General features: G+C 37.1%; 2 protein-coding genes and 1 non-coding gene across 5 annotated transcripts; all 3 read right to left on the bottom strand.

Moving 5' to 3' along the window:
* Nucleotides 1-328: 328 nt before the first annotated feature.
* LOC133709219 (WUSCHEL-related homeobox 3-like) lies at nucleotides 329-1,851 on the bottom strand. The gene is made up of 3 exons (XM_062134882.1): nucleotides 1,458-1,851; nucleotides 955-1,031; nucleotides 329-813 (listed from the first exon to the last, which is right to left on the bottom strand). The coding sequence occupies exons 1-3, from the start codon at nucleotides 1,849-1,851 to the stop codon at nucleotides 442-444; spliced, it is 843 nt and encodes a 280-aa protein (XP_061990866.1). The 3' UTR covers nucleotides 329-441.
* A 1,626-nt stretch (nucleotides 1,852-3,477) lies between these two features.
* TRNAH-GUG (transfer RNA histidin (anticodon GUG)) lies at nucleotides 3,478-3,549 on the bottom strand. The gene has a single exon. It is a non-coding gene; the product is annotated as a tRNA-His (tRNA).
* Nucleotides 3,550-9,619: 6,070 nt separating this feature from the next.
* On the bottom strand, nucleotides 9,620-13,940 carry LOC133712194 (uncharacterized). Of its 3 annotated transcripts, none has more exons than XM_062138298.1 (7): nucleotides 13,791-13,940; nucleotides 12,159-12,430; nucleotides 11,853-11,908; nucleotides 11,668-11,746; nucleotides 11,443-11,581; nucleotides 10,609-10,722; nucleotides 9,620-10,130 (listed from the first exon to the last, which is right to left on the bottom strand). In XM_062138298.1, the coding sequence occupies exons 1-7, from the start codon at nucleotides 13,848-13,850 to the stop codon at nucleotides 9,939-9,941; spliced, it is 912 nt and encodes a 303-aa protein (XP_061994282.1). In that variant the 5' UTR covers nucleotides 13,851-13,940; the 3' UTR covers nucleotides 9,620-9,938. The 3 variants fall into 3 exon arrangements, with proteins under 3 accessions (XP_061994282.1, XP_061994283.1, XP_061994284.1); XM_062138299.1 differs by lacking the exon at nucleotides 13,791-13,940 and adding an exon at nucleotides 13,522-13,784; XM_062138300.1 differs by lacking the exon at nucleotides 13,791-13,940 and adding an exon at nucleotides 13,304-13,476.
* Nucleotides 13,941-17,615: the final 3,675 nt, after the last annotated feature.

The raw sequence follows: 17,615 nt of genomic DNA, 5'->3' as shown, positions 1-17,615 counted from the left end.
TGTGACACAATCTTCTGCAGCATTACCCAACTGTTCTGTCGCATGCATGATACAAATTAACAGAAAATGCAGGACCAGGCAAATATGAAACTAATATTGACATATATATGAGAGCTTGCTAGTTATGCATATGTATTGACCTTTCATTTTCGATGGATTTTGATCGACAATACAATACGATGGAGTTTCATATATAGAAATAGAAAAGGTACAGCAAACTAACCTAATTAAGTAAAGAAGGGGGACACCAACCTTACTCTTCCTCTGTGTTTGAACAAATTAACAGAAGAAATAGAAGTGGGAAGAACGACGAAAAACAGAACCGGCTTGATCATAATGGTGTGCCACATTATTCCATGAAAGAGAAGACACGCATGCATACTATTATTACTTGAATATATAGATTCCTAGTTATATGCTCCCTTAAATTGTTCAAAGAAACTAATAATATTGGTCTGCCATGAAATCTGAAGTAGTGTCTGTGCTTGTGGTTCTGCTCATAGGTAATTTGGTATCCTTAGCACCTTTAAGATTGTCGCTCTCGAGTGGAAAGAGCTCCAGAGTTTGAGTTTCTCTGCTTTCTTCTTCTTCTTCTTTGAATTCTTTGTAAATACAGGGTGTGGTCAATACCATACCATAATCATAATCATAATCATAATAGTGATGGAAGTCCAAGAGCTTTGTGTAAATGACTGTAGCTGACGCGTTTGTGTTTGAGGTCGATCCAGGTGAATCGGATTGTTCCACAAGTAGCTTGGAGGAATTGCTTTTCACCATTCTCATCATCCTCTCTTGCAGTACTGAAGATGATTCCTGAGGACGTACAGTAACAAATGAAACTCATGCATATATATATATATGTATGTATGTATTGTAAAGCAGTAAATATCCATATCACGCATTCAGTTAATTTCTATATTTTTTTGAGATTTTGATATACGGGTATACGTTTACCTGATCGGAAAGAACAGTTAAGTTTGGTAGTGTCCGCCTATTCTGCTGCTCAACTTCAAGACAACGAACAATGTCACCTGCAAGTAAACGATTTCCATAACTTGTAATAATCTGTTAATTAATTTTTGCACCCGCTCAACTTTGAAACTCATATAGAACCAACAAATTTACAATCCTTGTACACGAGTGCCCGTTCAATTAATTAGGTTCTCCAGCTCTTGGCTAGGGTTTGCTGACTTGCCTAGTGAGCGTATAGCACGGGTACATTATTTGTACTGAATGGTCTTAATTATTATTAACACAACCATTAAGTCTCTCACTCTCCCCTCCTCGATCATAACATAGATATTCAATATGTTATACAGTTATTGAGCCGTGGGTGACCTAAAGGAAGTGGCCTCACCAAGTGTTGAGCCCTAATCCCCCTATTACCTGTGGACCCATGTGTCCAACACATAGACTAACTGCATGTTAATAATAAAATGATGCTAATTAAATGGTACCTCCTGCAGATTCTTTGTCGTGGAGACTGCTAATTGTGTTGTTAGTCAAAGTTTGTTGTTGTTGTTGTTTAGAGTCAGACTGATACATGGACATGAGTTCACGGCGTCTCTTCTGCCTCTCCCTGGCTCGGTGGTTCTGAAACCAGTAGAATACATTCTTGCCTTCAACCCTCCCATAGTTTCGAAGCCGTGCAGTCATCTGTCGGATTTGTTGCGCCGTCGGTGTCTTGATCCCAGATCGATAGAGCTCCTCCAGGTGCATTATCTGCTCCGGGGTTGGATTCCATCGGGAACTTCGCTGAGGAGCTGCAGCTGCCGGTTGTTTATCACTATAAAAACAATCACTGCTATTTCTGCCTTGCTCATCGGACGTCACTGGAACCACTGCATACATTTGAAATCATATTATCACCTACCCACAGAATAATCAGACCATCAAAGTATAATACATACATATGTGTGTGTGTGTGTGCGCGCGCGCGTGTACGTACTCTGATGGAGGAACAAAGGGATTTGGGTCATGTTGGAAGTAGAGCTAAGCTTTGGAGTGAGTAGTACTGCAGGCTGAGGATATGCAGCTTTGATCGAGTATTCAGGCAGAGCCCTATTATTCAAACTATGATGGCTAACTAGACAAGGGAATGTTTTGAATCATGAGCAAAGATGGTAAGGGGATGGAGAGAGTCAAGTATCTACATATATATATGACTAGACATGCAGGAATAGCGGAGGCACTAGTACAAACTTTTAATATTAGGCAACAACAACATTTCATCGGCCACGTATTAAAGAAGTGTGGGTAGTTTCACTGTTTAAGTAAATGTTATAATATTTTTCACATTTGCCTTTTATACTCAAACCTAATGACGGGCATTTAGAATTGGTATTATACTAGCAATAGGACCCGCGCTTTGCTGCAGGATTTGTTATTGGTAATAATTTATAATAATGACACATGAATGAAAATGACTTGTTTCATAATCAAAGTGATAATATAAGAGACAAAATTTTGTCTCTCTAAAATTGTTTTGAGTTTAATTATTGCAATTTACCATAACATTCTATTAAAGCATTCTATCACAGCATCAAGTATTGCAGGGAGCAAGGAATGCTGAAGTAAATGAATAGAAATGTTGTAGCAGCTGCCCCAAGAGCCAAGTAAACAAATTTCAGAGACTATAATCTTCAAGTTAGCACTTTTCCACACCAATTTCGAAGAAAAATTCCAGATCTACCAACGATACCCGAAAAACAAATAAATTAAGCAACACCTAGTTTGAAACTCTTGAGCAGAAAATATATTTGAACTTCTTTTTTGACAGAGAACATATAGAAACCGAGAATACCAATCTTGGAACACAATCCCTGAACTCCCATACCTCTGTCTCTAGGAGTTTACAAAACTTGGTCTTCACGACTTCTTGAATATATGCAACTTTTGAGCTCCAACTACACAAAGAACAACAATTCAAATTTTCAATAGCTAAAGACAAATAAAGAAAAAAGAAACAGCAACAACAATTGTGAACAAAACAAACCAAATATAGAGAACTCAGAACCATTTTACTCTTGACACGTTCTTCTGTTGTTTTTAAAGAAGGCACACTTAATCAAACTAAACCCAAGAACCAATCTATTCAAAAACATCATGCAACCGTTTTTTTCAAAACATGTGTGATAGAAAAGAAAAACAAACAAATATTCACACAAAAAAATGAACTTCATTACGGTCTAAAATATAGAAAAGATTTCTCAAATAACATTTCAAGAATAAAGTTTTAATCGAACTAGATTTAGGACTATGGAAAATATGGTTTTGACCTTCATTCAAGATTCTTGTTTTAGTCTATGTTGCATATTAATTTCCTCATGAACAAAATTCTAAGATTACTAATTTACTATATATATAAAAGAATCTTAAGAAATAAGCTTATTATAATCTTGTTTTATCTTCTGTTTATACCTTCTTAAATAAATAAAAAGGATATGATATTTGTTTCAAAAAAAAAAAATTATACTGTGTGGCTGCTGGGATTCGAGCCCAGGTCTCCACGGCCACAACGTGGAATTCTTACCACTAAACTACAGCCACAGCGTTGTATGTTAAATTCAATAAAACATCTAGGCCACGTTTGGTTCACGAAAAGTAAGCATCAGGAAATGAAACTTGTTCCTTTCCTGCGTTTGGGATGCATAAGGAAAGGAAATCATTTCCTGAAGGAAGGGAAAATAAGGGGGAAAATGGTTCCTTCCAAACCCCAAAGGAATCACTTTCCCTCCTTTTTTCCTTTCATTTATTACTTACAACATATTATTTTATTACATTATTTACAAACTTTTTAACAACTTTCCTGATAACTTTTCTTACGTTACCAAACATCGGAACAGAAAGTTGTTGGGAAATTTCATTTCCCTTCCCATGGGAAAGACAAAGGAATTACTTTCTTTTCTATGAACCAAACGAGGCACTAGTGTATTCCTGTAAAGGCCACGTAACAATTACTTCAGGGCAAGCAATAAGTTGGGGGCTTTCTCTTTAATTTCTTCCTACCTTTAAGTCTAGAAATAAAGATTGAGGTCTTTGATTGAAATAATTAAGTCTTTCAGGATGTGCCGCGTGTTTTTATACATGTAGTAGATAGACTCAAAATAAAATAGTAAATAGAAAAGAAAAGGTCTACAAAGCAAAATGATATGAAATGAAATCTCATCACGCATGCAAAAAGGCAAAAGGAAAAAAGTCACAAACAATACTCAAATTTAAAGTTATTCTACACATTGGTACCTCATGTTTTAATATATCACTTTGGTACCTCAACTTATTACTTATGCATAACATTCGTACACGCCGTTAATAACACCATCAACTCAAGTGTCATGTAGCTTTCTGCCATGTGTATTTTCATCCATTCATGTTTTCCCACCAAAAATTCCATGGGAGATGATCTAAAATTCATTTCTTTTTGCTGAAAATAAAATCTGTCATCAAGGAAAATATTATATTTTGGTTTATGGAATATCAATTTAAGTTATTGTACTGAAAATTTTGACTTATTGCTATGATCCCAGGAAATAGAATAATTAAAATGAGAAGAGGTGAGAGATTTATCGTTTTTCAGCCTGCTAATCCACAAATAGAGAGTGGCCTGGATGAGATCAGATTGTCTACTAGCTTTATTAATTGTTGATTCTATATCAACTTATCTTAGCTCTTCAAGTGTAATTTGTTGGATAGATACTAGATAATTTTCTTTCAAGTTCTAGGCTTTGAGCATTTCCTCTTTTAATTGAAGAACTCTTCAGACAAAAAAGAAAATGCTTGTTCAATTCATTATGCATAATCAATTTCAATACCAATCATAACAGATCATCTAGTAGAGTTGTAGAAGTTGCTAAAAACTTTTAGGATCTATGGTTATTGTAGTTATTTGCTTTCTCTTTAAATATAGATCCATGGTTGTTTGGTTTCCTCGGCAATGAAGAATGATGCAGCAAGTGTTTTTATTTTTATTTATTTATTTTCAATAAAAATAAATATGAATTAAATGGAGTGAGTTTTTGTTAAGTGGCAAATACCATGAGATTTTTTGTGGGAAAACATAAATGGACGAAAATATCTATGACATAAAGCTATATGACACTTGAGTTAACGGTGTTATTAACGGCGTGTATGAATGTTATGCATAAGTAATAAGTTGAGGTACCAAAATGATATATTTAGAAGATGAGGTACCAAATAAGTAGAATGACTTTAAGTTTGGGTACTTTTTGTGACTTTTTTCCAAGGCAAAATATACCATCTTATGGTTTAGGGTGCAGTAGTAGTACTGGAGCTATAGCGATCTACATGGATCATGGTCTATATTTATACAAGATCTTTGCGTATGCATCTTGTTTTGTCATAGCTTTTGCTAGCTCGAGTCACCCTACAAACTACGATGGGTGGAATTTTCGTTGAAAGTTGAAAGCTGCTGGTTGTTGATAAGTTATTACTTGTTATTATTACATTTGCACTTTTGTACGCACACAACAGAGGCGGAGTGAGGTTAAGGCCAGGTGGAACCCGTGCTCTAGCTGAATATTTTGAAGAAAAAAAATTATGTTATATTAATTAGAATAGATATTATTTGTACCCGTTTAATGATATGTTATTAATTCTAAATCTATTTGACATCAATTATTCAATCAATGAATCAATGATTTCTATTCATTCTTACTTAGTATATGTTAATCAAGTAATGATTCTCAATCAATTATATATTCTGCGTAGAGTATTGTTGCATGTAGCTGTTTTTTGGGTTTTCATTACTCCTCTCTTGCGAATCAGTAACGAGTTTACGAATGATTGTTTGATTTCATATATTGAGAAAGACTTTTTACTAGTATAGATGATGAGATTATCATGAAATGATTTCAAAATATGAAATCTCGTTGAAAACAAATTATCATTGTAATAATAAAAATTAAATTTAAAGATTTTATATGTTTTAATATTATCATTTTTTTTTTTGGTGCTCAGTAGACTTAAAAGTCTGCGCGCGCGTATATATTTTTTGTGAGAGTAGATCTCACATGAGAAAATGATGATCTTGTCTTTTGATTTATAAGGATTTGGATCAACTCTATCAATTGTCAATTAATTTTAGATGTGAAGTGCAGATTATTCCATCATGATATGTTATCTCACGTATACTTATTTTACAGTCACACAAACTCCATGTCACTCAATATTTATTGTCCACGTATATTATTTTAGTCGACCCTCACCTAAAATTCCAGATAGTTTCCACGTGCATGCGGTGTCTGCATCAGCTTGTACCATTCATCGATCAATATGCATCAGCGGCATCACAAATATTATGAAGACGCAGTCAACGTTCTGTCCATAGCTATATACATTATTGTTCTTTCCTAATTAGTTTCTCCAATTTATATCTCTCGGCCAACCATGTCAGCTGCTGTTCCGCTCTTAGTTCAATTGCTTGGTTACTTTTCAGATCATTATTGGACACTGTATGCTTGACGATCGGATGACATCACCGCCATGAATGTTTGGCAATAACCAGCAGAGACCATCTCTCCTTCGTTTCCTGTTCATTTGTAGCCTGCATGCTAACTAACTACTTGGCTCTGAAGAGCCCCACAAGGTCTGTAGCCATGCCAGTGAATTAATATGGCGCAGTAATAAAAGTCAGAGAAAATCACTTTATTTAATACATGGACCCCCACTCCCCCCACCCAATTACGTACACACTACCACGTGCCGCTGTTTGTTCTTCTCTTTTTTGAATCGGTGTTCATTTAAGGCCATCTCCAATCTAAAGGGCTAAAAATAGCTCTGGGGCTAAATTTTAGGCAAGTTGGATCCCAAGTCTCAAAAGTGCATATTCATAGACTATGGCGGTGACGAGCTTGGCTATAGGTTTTGGGATATGCAGAATAAGAAAGTTGTAAGGAGCAGGAATGTCATCTTTAATGAAGAGGTGATGTACAAGAATAGGCAAGCAGCAGAGCCTAAAAGTCTTGTAAGAAAAGATCGGCAGTTTGCAAGGTTGGAAGAATTGTCCAATGAAGATGTGTCTAAGGAAAATCATGGGGAGGAACGACAACAACAAGAAAGCTCCTGAGGTTGCACAACCTGAAGAACAAGTTCCTAGTGATGAGCCAGTGACACCTCCTTTTGTGCCAAGAGTATTTTAGCCCTGAATTCTGTACTATTCATTGATCTGACAGCTTCCGTCTCCAACCCAAAGGGCTAAATTATAGCCTTAAAATATATTTTAACATTTTGGATATGTTATATATATATATATATGGGAAAATGCTCGTTTACCCAATTTTAGGCTAAAAATTGCCCACTTGCTCCACCAACTGTTTTTTAACCCCATTTACCCAAAACACTCTAAGGGATTATTTCCCCTTTACCCAATTAATTTTTTTTTCTTTTTTTTTGAGACTTTTTTGCCCTCTCCTTCTTTCTCACTTAGAGAGAGAAGTCACCCTCCACCTTGCTGTGCTCCGGTGACCAGTGGCCGGCGCGGTCTCCGGCGACCGGTGACCGGACTCCGGCGAACGGTGACCGGATTCCGGCGACCGGTGACCGGACTCTGGCAAACGGTGACCGGATTCCGACGACCGGTGACCGGATTCCAGAATCCGGCTATTATTGCCCCCCAGTAATCATATTACTGCCCCCCAGTCATCATATTATTGCCTCCCAAAAATCATATTATTGACGTCCAGTGAATTGTATGAACTCCCAAAACCAAAATGAATACACTACAGGAACAATTGATCAATTTATAATCATATTACTGCCCCCCAGTAATCATATTATTGCCCCCCAATACAAAGTCTAATGTTTCTACTGCCTCCCAATAGACCACCAAAAATGCACATTTTTGTAGGATTCACAGATAATTTGACTTTAATACACAGAAAACAACATATAACTTATCAAAACACCACACTATAGTGATCCCTGTCCCTCATATCGAAGTCTACTGGGGGCCAATAATGTGTCTACTGCCCCCAGTAGACCATCAAACAAACCCCACAGTTACATTGCAATGTCAGATTACTCATATTGTTGAACATATAGTAGATCATTGGCCTCCAATCCAATAGACATTCAAAAAAAAAAAAAAATTGCTATTCGTTGCCAAAAAAAGAACTGAACAACAATTCTTAAAAAAAAAAAAAAAAAAAACACGCAGCAACCGGATAAATCAGAAAAAAAAAAAAAAACCGTCAAAATTTTTCTCCGGCCACCCATGCTTCCCCTTTAGACACCCATGCTCCTTCAGCTCGATTCCGGTACGATTCCGACCGGCTGCCTTCGTCTTCTCCAGTCGATCTAAAGAGGCTCCGGGGATTTAAGGGGCGAAACTGCGACCAACTCCAGAAGCAAAGCAACTCCAGATCAGTGAGCCTCCAGAAGCAAAGAGGCTCCGGGAGCAAAGAAGCAAAGAAACTGCGGGATTTTGGGTAAGTGGAATTCGGTAAGCTCCGGGAGCAAAGAAGCAAAGAAACTGCGGTCACCGGTCCCTAAATCACATCAGAAAGTGCGAGCTTTTGATCATCAGAGTTACCAGGAGTCCAGATCGGTGTTCGGCGATTGACGGTGGGCTTGAGGTCGACGAAGATGGGGCTTGGGATGTGCTAGCCGGCGCCGGGCTCGAGGTCGACGATGAAGGTGTTGAAGGCGTGGTCGGCACTGCCGGCTAGAGAGAGAGAGAGAGAGACTCTGGGAGGAGAGAAAGTTTGAGAGGAGAGAGAGATCGATGAGTTTTAGGTGAATTGATAGGGCAAAATTGTCAATAGATATTAAATTGGGTAAGTGGGGTTAAAAATCTCTTAGTGGAGTAAGTGGGCAATTTTGTTGTTGAAATTGGGTAAGTGGTCACGGTCCCATTCTTATTTTTTAAAGTCAATTGACTTATAATAATTTCAATAATTTTTATGATAAAATTAATTTTTTTGGTTGTATTTTTTTTTAAAGAAATTTAAAAATATCTTTAGCTAATTTTGAAATGGAATAAAACTGGAATCATATTTGTAATATTTATTTTATTCATGACAAAAGCATTTAAAAAGGAACACAACAAAGTAAGAAAATGCAAACACTTGTCAGTGACAACCCTGACAATTATTAAAATCACAAATTGAAAGCTTTGAAAACTCAATCACATAGCAAAGATCAAATTCATAGTGTAAAAGTTTTAAAAAAATAAAATTCCAACGGCTCTAACCAAAGGCTAACAAAAAAAAAAAAAAATTCAAACCAACGGCTTAAAAAAAAAAAAAACCCAACGGCTAGCTGACGTCAGCAACTAGCCGTTTCTGACGTCATGCTCCCGTCAGCATCCACTGCAGCCTGTGAGCCACCACCAATCTGATCCATTTTTTAAAAAGGGCAAAGTGCTACTCAAAGTACTATATTTGGCCCTTTAATCCCACCTTTGGCCCTCCAATTTGGCCTTTTGGCCCTTAGGAAGAGGGGTTGGAGAAGGCCTAAGGACCTTTCCCAGAGGGTTACCCTCACCCATCCAGTAAGCTTAACTTTGAAGTTTGATGGATCCAGTAAGCTAGGGCTTGCAATTCATTTTGGGGCCATTCACTTTTAGTTTGGCCAATATTGCAAAGGAACTTTAAGAATGATCAATTAAATTACCTTCCATAGTTCCATGGTAACTGAAAATGGTAGGATTTTGCACTAATTTTGAAGAACAAAAATGAACACATTATGTAGCTGCATAGCTACCTTATATGCAACTTTATATTGTTCCCTTGCTTCTCTCTTGAATCTACAAATAATATGCCAATATGTGAGGCAAAAGAATCTCGTTATTTAGGACTATGGAATGAGCAGATCCCCGATGCAGCGCTTTAGATGATTTTTCTTTTCTTATTTGTTTCTAATGTTTTTTCGGTTACAAATGATTGAATATAAAATACATGACCTAATACATTGATAATTAACTACTCGAGAAGCTTATTGCAGGTGCTAACACCTACAGCTGCAGCAAGATGCCATGCAGCATGAAGGTATGGAGTTCTGGGAAACACATCATCTGCAATAAAAAGTACACCACTCAATAATGACGACATCTTGTGTACATTGTGTGCCATCCTTAGCTCTGGATCTTTTAACGCTCTTTTGGCAAACGCTACCTGCAGTAAACCATATAATTAACATCAATTTTTTTTCGGGTAAGCTCTGGCTAATATGATTCCTTTACTGTGATTACAGGAGGGTAAAGTTTAATTAGATGTCTACTTTCACAATGCAAGTTTCCAGCCTTGTTTGGTGGGCAAAGGCCCATATAGGCTCCAGTACTTTCATTTTTACTTTTTCAACTACAAATTGGGCTCAATTTGAATGGTGCTACTTTGCTATGAGGTTAATATTATCATCCCTGCTGCAGTACATGTTAAAACATCTGAATTTGGTGTACCTCACTACTTCTCTATTATCTCATATACCAAAGGGATACCATATGTCTGCTGCTATGTGTATAAAAGAGATAATGGATTGAATCATGTACAGAACCTAGATATCAGACAGAACGGTCTCGAACAAAGAGATAAAAGAAGGAAGTCGAAAATCAAAACTTGATGAGAAAACAGCGGTCAAAGTATGGCAAGTTACCTCCATCATTCCAGTATGAACAGCTGAAACCATCAGAGGCTGGATAGGTAGAAATACTGCAGAAGCTGCCATGAGCAATTTTGGGTTTTCATTTCTGAGTGCTCTTGAGAGACACTGCAAAAATAGGATTCCCAAGTGAGCAATCTGAATAACTTTAGAGGAAAAAAAAAAGATATAGAGCTAAAAAGTTGATAGGAAATAGGAAGATATGCCCTGAATTAAAATCATAGACAAACACTGTATTATGCTACATTATGCTGTACAGTTTCTGTACCCGGAAAAACAGGTTTCTTTGTTATCCATGATTCCATGATAAGTAGTCAATTGTGCAGAAAATTCTTTCTATACCGACAAAGCATAAGCGATGTAAACTTGCCAAAGATGAGTTTCAGTGGATGTGTACACAAGTGCTCATTAACTCAAAAGTCAATATATGTCTCATTTTAGTTACTGCAGAAACAATTGACATCATACATAGATTTTGTGAAAAAATTCACTGCAGGAGGTGAACAGAAAATGTCTTTAGACATATCATTATCCTAAAATCTTAGTAAGTAATGGATCAGACAAAATGGTAGTGAGAACTTCTGAAATCCAGTTACTCGTATTAAGCAACGTGCTCAAAAGAACAATCTATTCAGGAAATAGCTCTTATACTCTTTCACTATTTTATGCATGATTATCATCAACTTTTGAGGAAAAAATCACCAATACAATCTTATTCTGAATCTGATATAACTAGAGCAATATCATCACTCAGCAATAAGCTCATGGATGTTGATGAAAACAGTGAGTTGCCAACTTTAATTTATTCAAGGATTTTCTCTGACTTACTACTGTTGCTGTAGCTATCATTGTATAGTCAGCCCATCTCATATATTTCCTTAGTTTTCCTCTTGAACAATGATATAAACTCGAGGTAACTCCAACTCCAATTAATGAATTAGCATATAGCTTGGTGTTTAGATTCTTCCTGTTTCCCCAAGATAAACATTAGGCCTGATGCATAGATAAAATCACTTTTTAAGTCTATCAAGTAGTCTTACATAAAAGTATCACCTTGGGGCATGGATCCCAAGAACTATGAAAGGAAGTGAAGTGAGCACATTAACAGCTGTTTCTGCAAGGTTACGATCGCCTAAGAAAATAGAAAGAAAGAAAAAATTGTTCAGATGTTTTGTATTTATCCAGGAGATTGGATTCAGATGAACATATATACATAAACACACTAAGTTTTACAATACCGTGAATGCAACCCTGAATAGGCTTCAAACATGGTGGTGTGTGCTGCCATACTCGCCTGGAAAACACACAGACAAAGTTAATTGTAGTGGAATTGCTTGCGAATAATCAATCTCATACAAAATCCAGAACCAAATTTCAAATCACCATCCCCAAAAATTAATCCACGTTCTACAATGTATAATTGAATTGGTAAATGATAGACTTCAAACCTGTAGAAATGCATAACCTTATTTTAACTACATTATTTCATCACATAATACTGGCTTTTCAATGGAAATTACTCATCAATTAGATTTATCACTCACTGCATAGACAAATTTGTTCCAATAGCCGAACTTGTACAAGTTGAGTGAGCAAAGTCCCCATCTTGAGTAGTCTCTTCTGATTCGAACCGTGAACTAGGCACCACATGTACCCCATGCATGCCCTCTAGGGCTCTACAAGGATTCAATGTACTCTGGGGACTCATAAATTTTTCAGTAGTAAGCCAAAGCAACTTTAATGCCAGCAAAAACTTGCTGGCAACAGCTGGAAGAGGTGTACCGAGTGTGAGCCAATGTATTGATGTAGTGTACCACTGCAAAACAACAGCAATATTTTTACGAATTAAGAGCACAACAAATCATACTGTTGACCATTCATTGAAGTTCAACTTAACCATGCACTAAATGACAATCATGACATTCTTTATCCGAAGGGCAAATGATTTGTTATCCAGTTCTAATTTCTTGCTGTTCCTACAAAAGAAAAGTAGTGCAGTCACTACAAAGAACCCTATTTGGCTTGAACAAGGCAACTCTCCCTTTTTATGGAAATGAAGCGGGTCGGTTCTTCAATAACAAAGAACCCTATTTGGCTCCTTTTTATGGAAATGGAGTGGATCGGTTCTTCAATTACAATCCATGACAAGGGTTCCCCTTGTACAGGGATAACACCGGCCTACAATCAACAAACAGTTCGGACTTGAAGCCATCCTCTCCTACGGCATGGATTGGAAGACACACACATTACCAGCTTTTAGGTATGCAATAAACTCAAGTTGCATCTAGGCATTCAAGATTGAAAATTTATGGCTACATACTTTGAATTGCAGAGGAAAAGACATATTTCAAGGGTGACAGAACCTAAAGTTTTTTGCTCAAGCATGTAATCAGACAAAATTGAACATTAATCTCAACGTCTATATAAGATCAATGACAAAGTACAGTACTTTATCAAAAAGTGTCCGTATACTCAATTCTACAAACAAAGGAAACTCACTTAATCTAATGCAGTAAAAATTTGGACAATGTGGAGCACTTTGGAAGAAAAAAACCACACAACTGGGGCAACAGCAAGTTTGCACAATTGTAATTTAAGTTACAATTTGGATTCAAGTAAGTAAACAACCATACCCAAAATCTCAAATTCAAGAAATGCAGATGTATTGAGTAAAAACTCAGAACCCAACCTAACTGGAAGATCCAGAACCACAACCCACGTTTGATTTTTCTTCAACATCCAATATGCATTTCATCCTTATTAAACAGCAATCAAACTCAAATTGAAACAATAGTGTTCTTAATCATCAGATACAGAGCAAGCCACCAACGTTCATTTACATTGAAACGCACAACATAATTCTGAAACAGAGAGCGAGAGCGAGAGAGAGAGAGAGAGAAAAAGAACCTGGAATATGTGGCGGATTGGTTAACCTGATGAAAGCCTAGGAGGGGTTAATTGGGGTGTAATGGATTTTTAGGGGCAGTCTTTCCGGAGTTTCAATACTCCGGAGCACCGCAGAACTCTCTCTCTCTCTCTCTCTCTCTCTCTCTATATAGCTAGATATATATAGATAGATAGATAGATAGATAGATACAATAAGAGAGAAAAGGAGAGGGAGAGAAATGGGAAAAGGGTGGTTATTTCAGTTTAGTCTGAGAGAGGAGAAAGAGAACCTGGGGAGATATGCGCAGGAATCCCGAATCATCCTCATACTGTGCGTGCGCATATTCCATTTCGTATCCAAATGTGCCATAAGTGACAACAGTCGTAGCTTAAAGCCGTGGACAAGTCAAGTTTGCAATGTTGTATTCTTTGTCTCAACCCTCTCTATTCTCCACCACTGGTATGAATTACACTATTACAGAGGCTTCAATCACCTTCCAACCATGTGTACATACATACCCTGTTATTATTGGTTCTGATTTGTTTTTATTTTGATAGAATAGGAAAGAGTGATATTGGCAAATGCTTAGATTCTTTTTCTTTTTTTTTACATTGCATTCAAAAAAAAAAAAGAAAAAAAAGAAAAGGGAGCTCATTTTTTTCCATTAAAGCATCGATACGGCTTAAAGAGTTCTGATATTCTGAGTGTCTATTTCTTCATATTTAAAGTAAAAACATGTTCAAAAACTCATTTGGTTATGGTTACGGTTACAGTTACTATTACATTTACACTGCTTTCGTGACATATGCAGTGCAGCGATGTCGTTCGACATCAAGTCACGTCCTGGTTACCTTTCATTTTAGTTGCGTATGTGCATCTTATTATCCTGTTTTATTTATGCTTCATTATAGATGCGTCTGTGCATCTTGTTATGCTTTCTTATTTTCTTTCGATGCTTTTGCATCGCTCCATGTAACCTTCAGTTATCACTTAATATAGTTTGTCGTCCTCCTTTCAAAAAAAAAAAAAAACTCATTTTGAATAGAAATAGAAATTAATAATATTAGAACCAATAATCATAATAGCTAGAGGCATATATGAAGTCTGATTGTACATAAGATGAGTCTGCAACTAAGAATAAAGATTGCAAACCATGGGCCACGAAAAAAGAGATATGGTTTTGCAAATAGGAAATTATAGATTGGGGTCATTTGAGCTGGTCTTTAGGCCCGTTGGGCTTCATGCGAGAAATTATACTCTTGATTCACATATACAGTAACTACTGTGTTCACACTTCACATGCCGGAATAAATGAAACAAAGCAGTCATTTCATAAATAAAGTAATTTTAAGGAAGAATTAATTAACAAGTCAGGTCACGTCTTGACTTCATTATAGTTGATTAATCTAATATATTAACAACATTTGACTGTGGACTCTGTAGTCTTGACTTGAGTACAGCCCTACTGATTTAGCTGTCATTCCCAAATTGTCATTTCCATCGTAGCTGTGCTGGTCAACATTTCTCTACTTCTGCCTACTCATCATGACTGTGAATGATTACGGTTACAGTAATATATCGCACGGACCCAATCAGGATTCGACTATACCTCAAAATTACTAACTAATTACTAGTCTATTGTCGTAGATAATTATGATCTATTATGTCAACTTATAGAAGGATTAATTACTATCCCAAACAATAATAAGTGAGATGAGAGCAACTCGATCGAATAAGCGGCCATTCAGCGAATCACCAATCCAATCCCGATAAATATGGTCGCGTTCATGTTCATTAGTCATTCTCTCATATTCATCGTCATCCATCTCCGGCCATTTACGAATATATGCAACAACCAGCCAATAGTTGTGGTTGCAAATGAGATGAATTTCGTTGGCTCTATGACGATCGATCGTTCAATTCCGTTGTAGTCGTACTTATGTAAGTAGCTAGCTAGTCTAGCTCTTCGACGTGTTGCACGAAAAAAAAACAGCACGAGACTAGAGCAATTCAATTTAATCTAGTCAAATCCATTATTAAGTGCTAAACCAAACTAATTGGTTGCCAAACGAGGCCTAATGGCAGACCGCAGACTAATTAAACAGAATTAGTCTCCAATTAAGGCATTGGTACATACCAAATGGAATGGACCCAACTTATTATAGATAGAAGGGTGTTACTCTATATTATCGACTAAGCTAGGGATGAGGATATACACACTTAAAATGAGGACACATGATTGTAACTCATAATTGGACGGGACCATAGCAAATATTCCTTATAGCTAAAAAGAAGTTGCTGTGACAATTAAGCAAAAGGTGTTTACCTACGACCACCACCAAGTTTGTTTAGCAAATCTCCATTTTTACATAGCTACCAATGTTTGATTATATACGTGTTCCGGGGACAACGGCTATTAATACTGGACAGAGTCCCACACCCTCCCCGACTCCAAAGTCTCCAAGAAAACTCACAAAAACCAAACAGATACCGAAAAGCAAAACCAAATTAGATAAACAAGGTGCAGAGTCCAAAGCTTCGATCAGAGAAGAAGTAAAATAAGAAATATAAGAAGGTTCCAGGAATCAAGGGTCAAGTTATGTCATGTGCCCAGACCCACCAGACAAGGAATTGAAGCACCAACAGATAAATCAAAAGCTTTCAATTAATCTCTTCCTCTCTTGCTTCTCTAGCTAGCTTAGCTATCCAGTTCTTGCTTCACTCGACCTTTTATTTTTTGTTTGCTAACACCAAAACTCACTCCCAGTGACTCACACCCACCCCACTGCACAGTGTGAGCTTCAAGTCTTTTATGGTTTTCTCTTCGCTTGGTGCTACTATTCTCTGCGAGCAATGAGATCAGCTACAGAAGGTCTAATTTTGTTGCTGTGGGTCGTCTTAATTCTTGCTCAAACGACAACTTCGGTTTTTGTTGGTCATAATAGTATTTCTGGTCAGGAGTCGACTACTACTGGCCGGTTAATTAGTTCGCCGCCGAGAAAAGCACGTTTTCACGACAAAGTCTCATTCCATGCACCGTCGAGTACTCCATCTCGTGAGTTTTTTGCCCGTATCCACGGTGGCGACCCTGCCGACAAGCTATACGGCGAAGACAAGAGAATAGTTCATACAGGTCCGAATCCCCTTCACAACTAGTGAAAATAACGCTCGCTGTTTGGGGCATTTCGGTAATTGCTGCTGCTGTGTATTCTGGAGTGCAAAATGACTGTAATATCTTCCTGTTGTCGATTATCTCCATTTTATTTTTATTTTTTTTGGTCCATTTTGTACGTTCTTTAAATTTTCAAATTAGGTAGAAGAAAGAATGAGAGCATGGCTTTAGCCTTTTCAGTAAGGTTTGATGTAGGGGATGGGCAGTGTAGGAAACTATGAGAGCTGGGAATGGTAAAAATGGGGATCGATGTGATATGGAGGGGCTAGTGTAAATGCTCTTGTTTCTTTTTTGCAGTCATAGTTATTATTTGCATGTTCTTACTTTCTTTCTGTACCTTATGTCCAAAAATTCATTGTAGTCTGAATTAATTGCTCTTTTCATTAATTCCTAGCGTCTTCATCTACCCTCTGCATTATTGGCATTTCTTCACCCTCCAGAATACTGATCGAGGCTTCTGGAATTAGGGTTTCGGATTAATATCTTTCTCTAACTCTGTTCCCAACGAATTAAGGCTTCCGAGCTTCAGCACAGCGCAGAAACTGTATTGTACATTCAGAGTTGACAGTGTTAACTAGTTATGTTTAATTAATTACTAAATTAGGGTTCTTATATATACACCTCTGATCTATTGTAGGTATAGGCCAGCCAAAGGTTAGAGAACATATAGCAAGTCTCACTGTATCGGCCAAAATCCGACAATTCAATCAATGCTCTTCTCCATGATTGTACATTATGAACTAGCTAGGGCTGCTTAACTGAGATATAATCAGACCTAGCTACTTAGCTATATATAACTAATCACGCAGCAATGATTCAATGCCAATGATCAGACCACTGGTCAAGCTACTTGCTGGGGCAGATATCAACGACTAGTATATTTCCACGTGGGAAATCTGCAGCATAAGGACATGGCTAGCTTTTATGAAAGGCACTGGAACC

The sequence above is a fragment of the Rosa rugosa genome, chromosome 5 (assembly GCF_958449725.1).
Source record: "Rosa rugosa chromosome 5, drRosRugo1.1, whole genome shotgun sequence".
In the NCBI taxonomy this organism is placed as follows: domain Eukaryota; kingdom Viridiplantae; phylum Streptophyta; class Magnoliopsida; order Rosales; family Rosaceae; genus Rosa; species Rosa rugosa.
This window is presented reverse-complemented; position numbering and strand designations above follow the sequence as displayed.

Bases quoted from the DNA above. Each gene is read 5' to 3' on its own strand.
- LOC133712194 (XM_062138298.1), bottom strand. From the start codon at position 13,850: ATGGAATATGCGCACGCACAGTATGAGGATGATTCGGGATTCCTGCGC. The intron at 11,747-11,852 runs GTATTGTAAAAC...CTATTTTCTTAG, and splicing joins TATTCAGGGTTGCATTCACG to GCGATCGTAACCTTGCAGAA. The intron at 10,131-10,608 runs GTAACTTGCCAT...GGTTTACTGCAG, and splicing joins TTCATACTGGAATGATGGAG to GTAGCGTTTGCCAAAAGAGC.
- LOC133709219 (XM_062134882.1), bottom strand. From the start codon at position 1,851: ATGTATGCAGTGGTTCCAGTGACGTCCGATGAGCAAGGCAGAAATAGC. The intron at 1,032-1,457 runs GTACCATTTAAT...GTTTACTTGCAG, and splicing joins CGACAAAGAATCTGCAGGAG to GTGACATTGTTCGTTGTCTT. The intron at 814-954 runs GTAAACGTATAC...GTACGTCCTCAG, and splicing joins TAACTGTTCTTTCCGATCAG to GAATCATCTTCAGTACTGCA.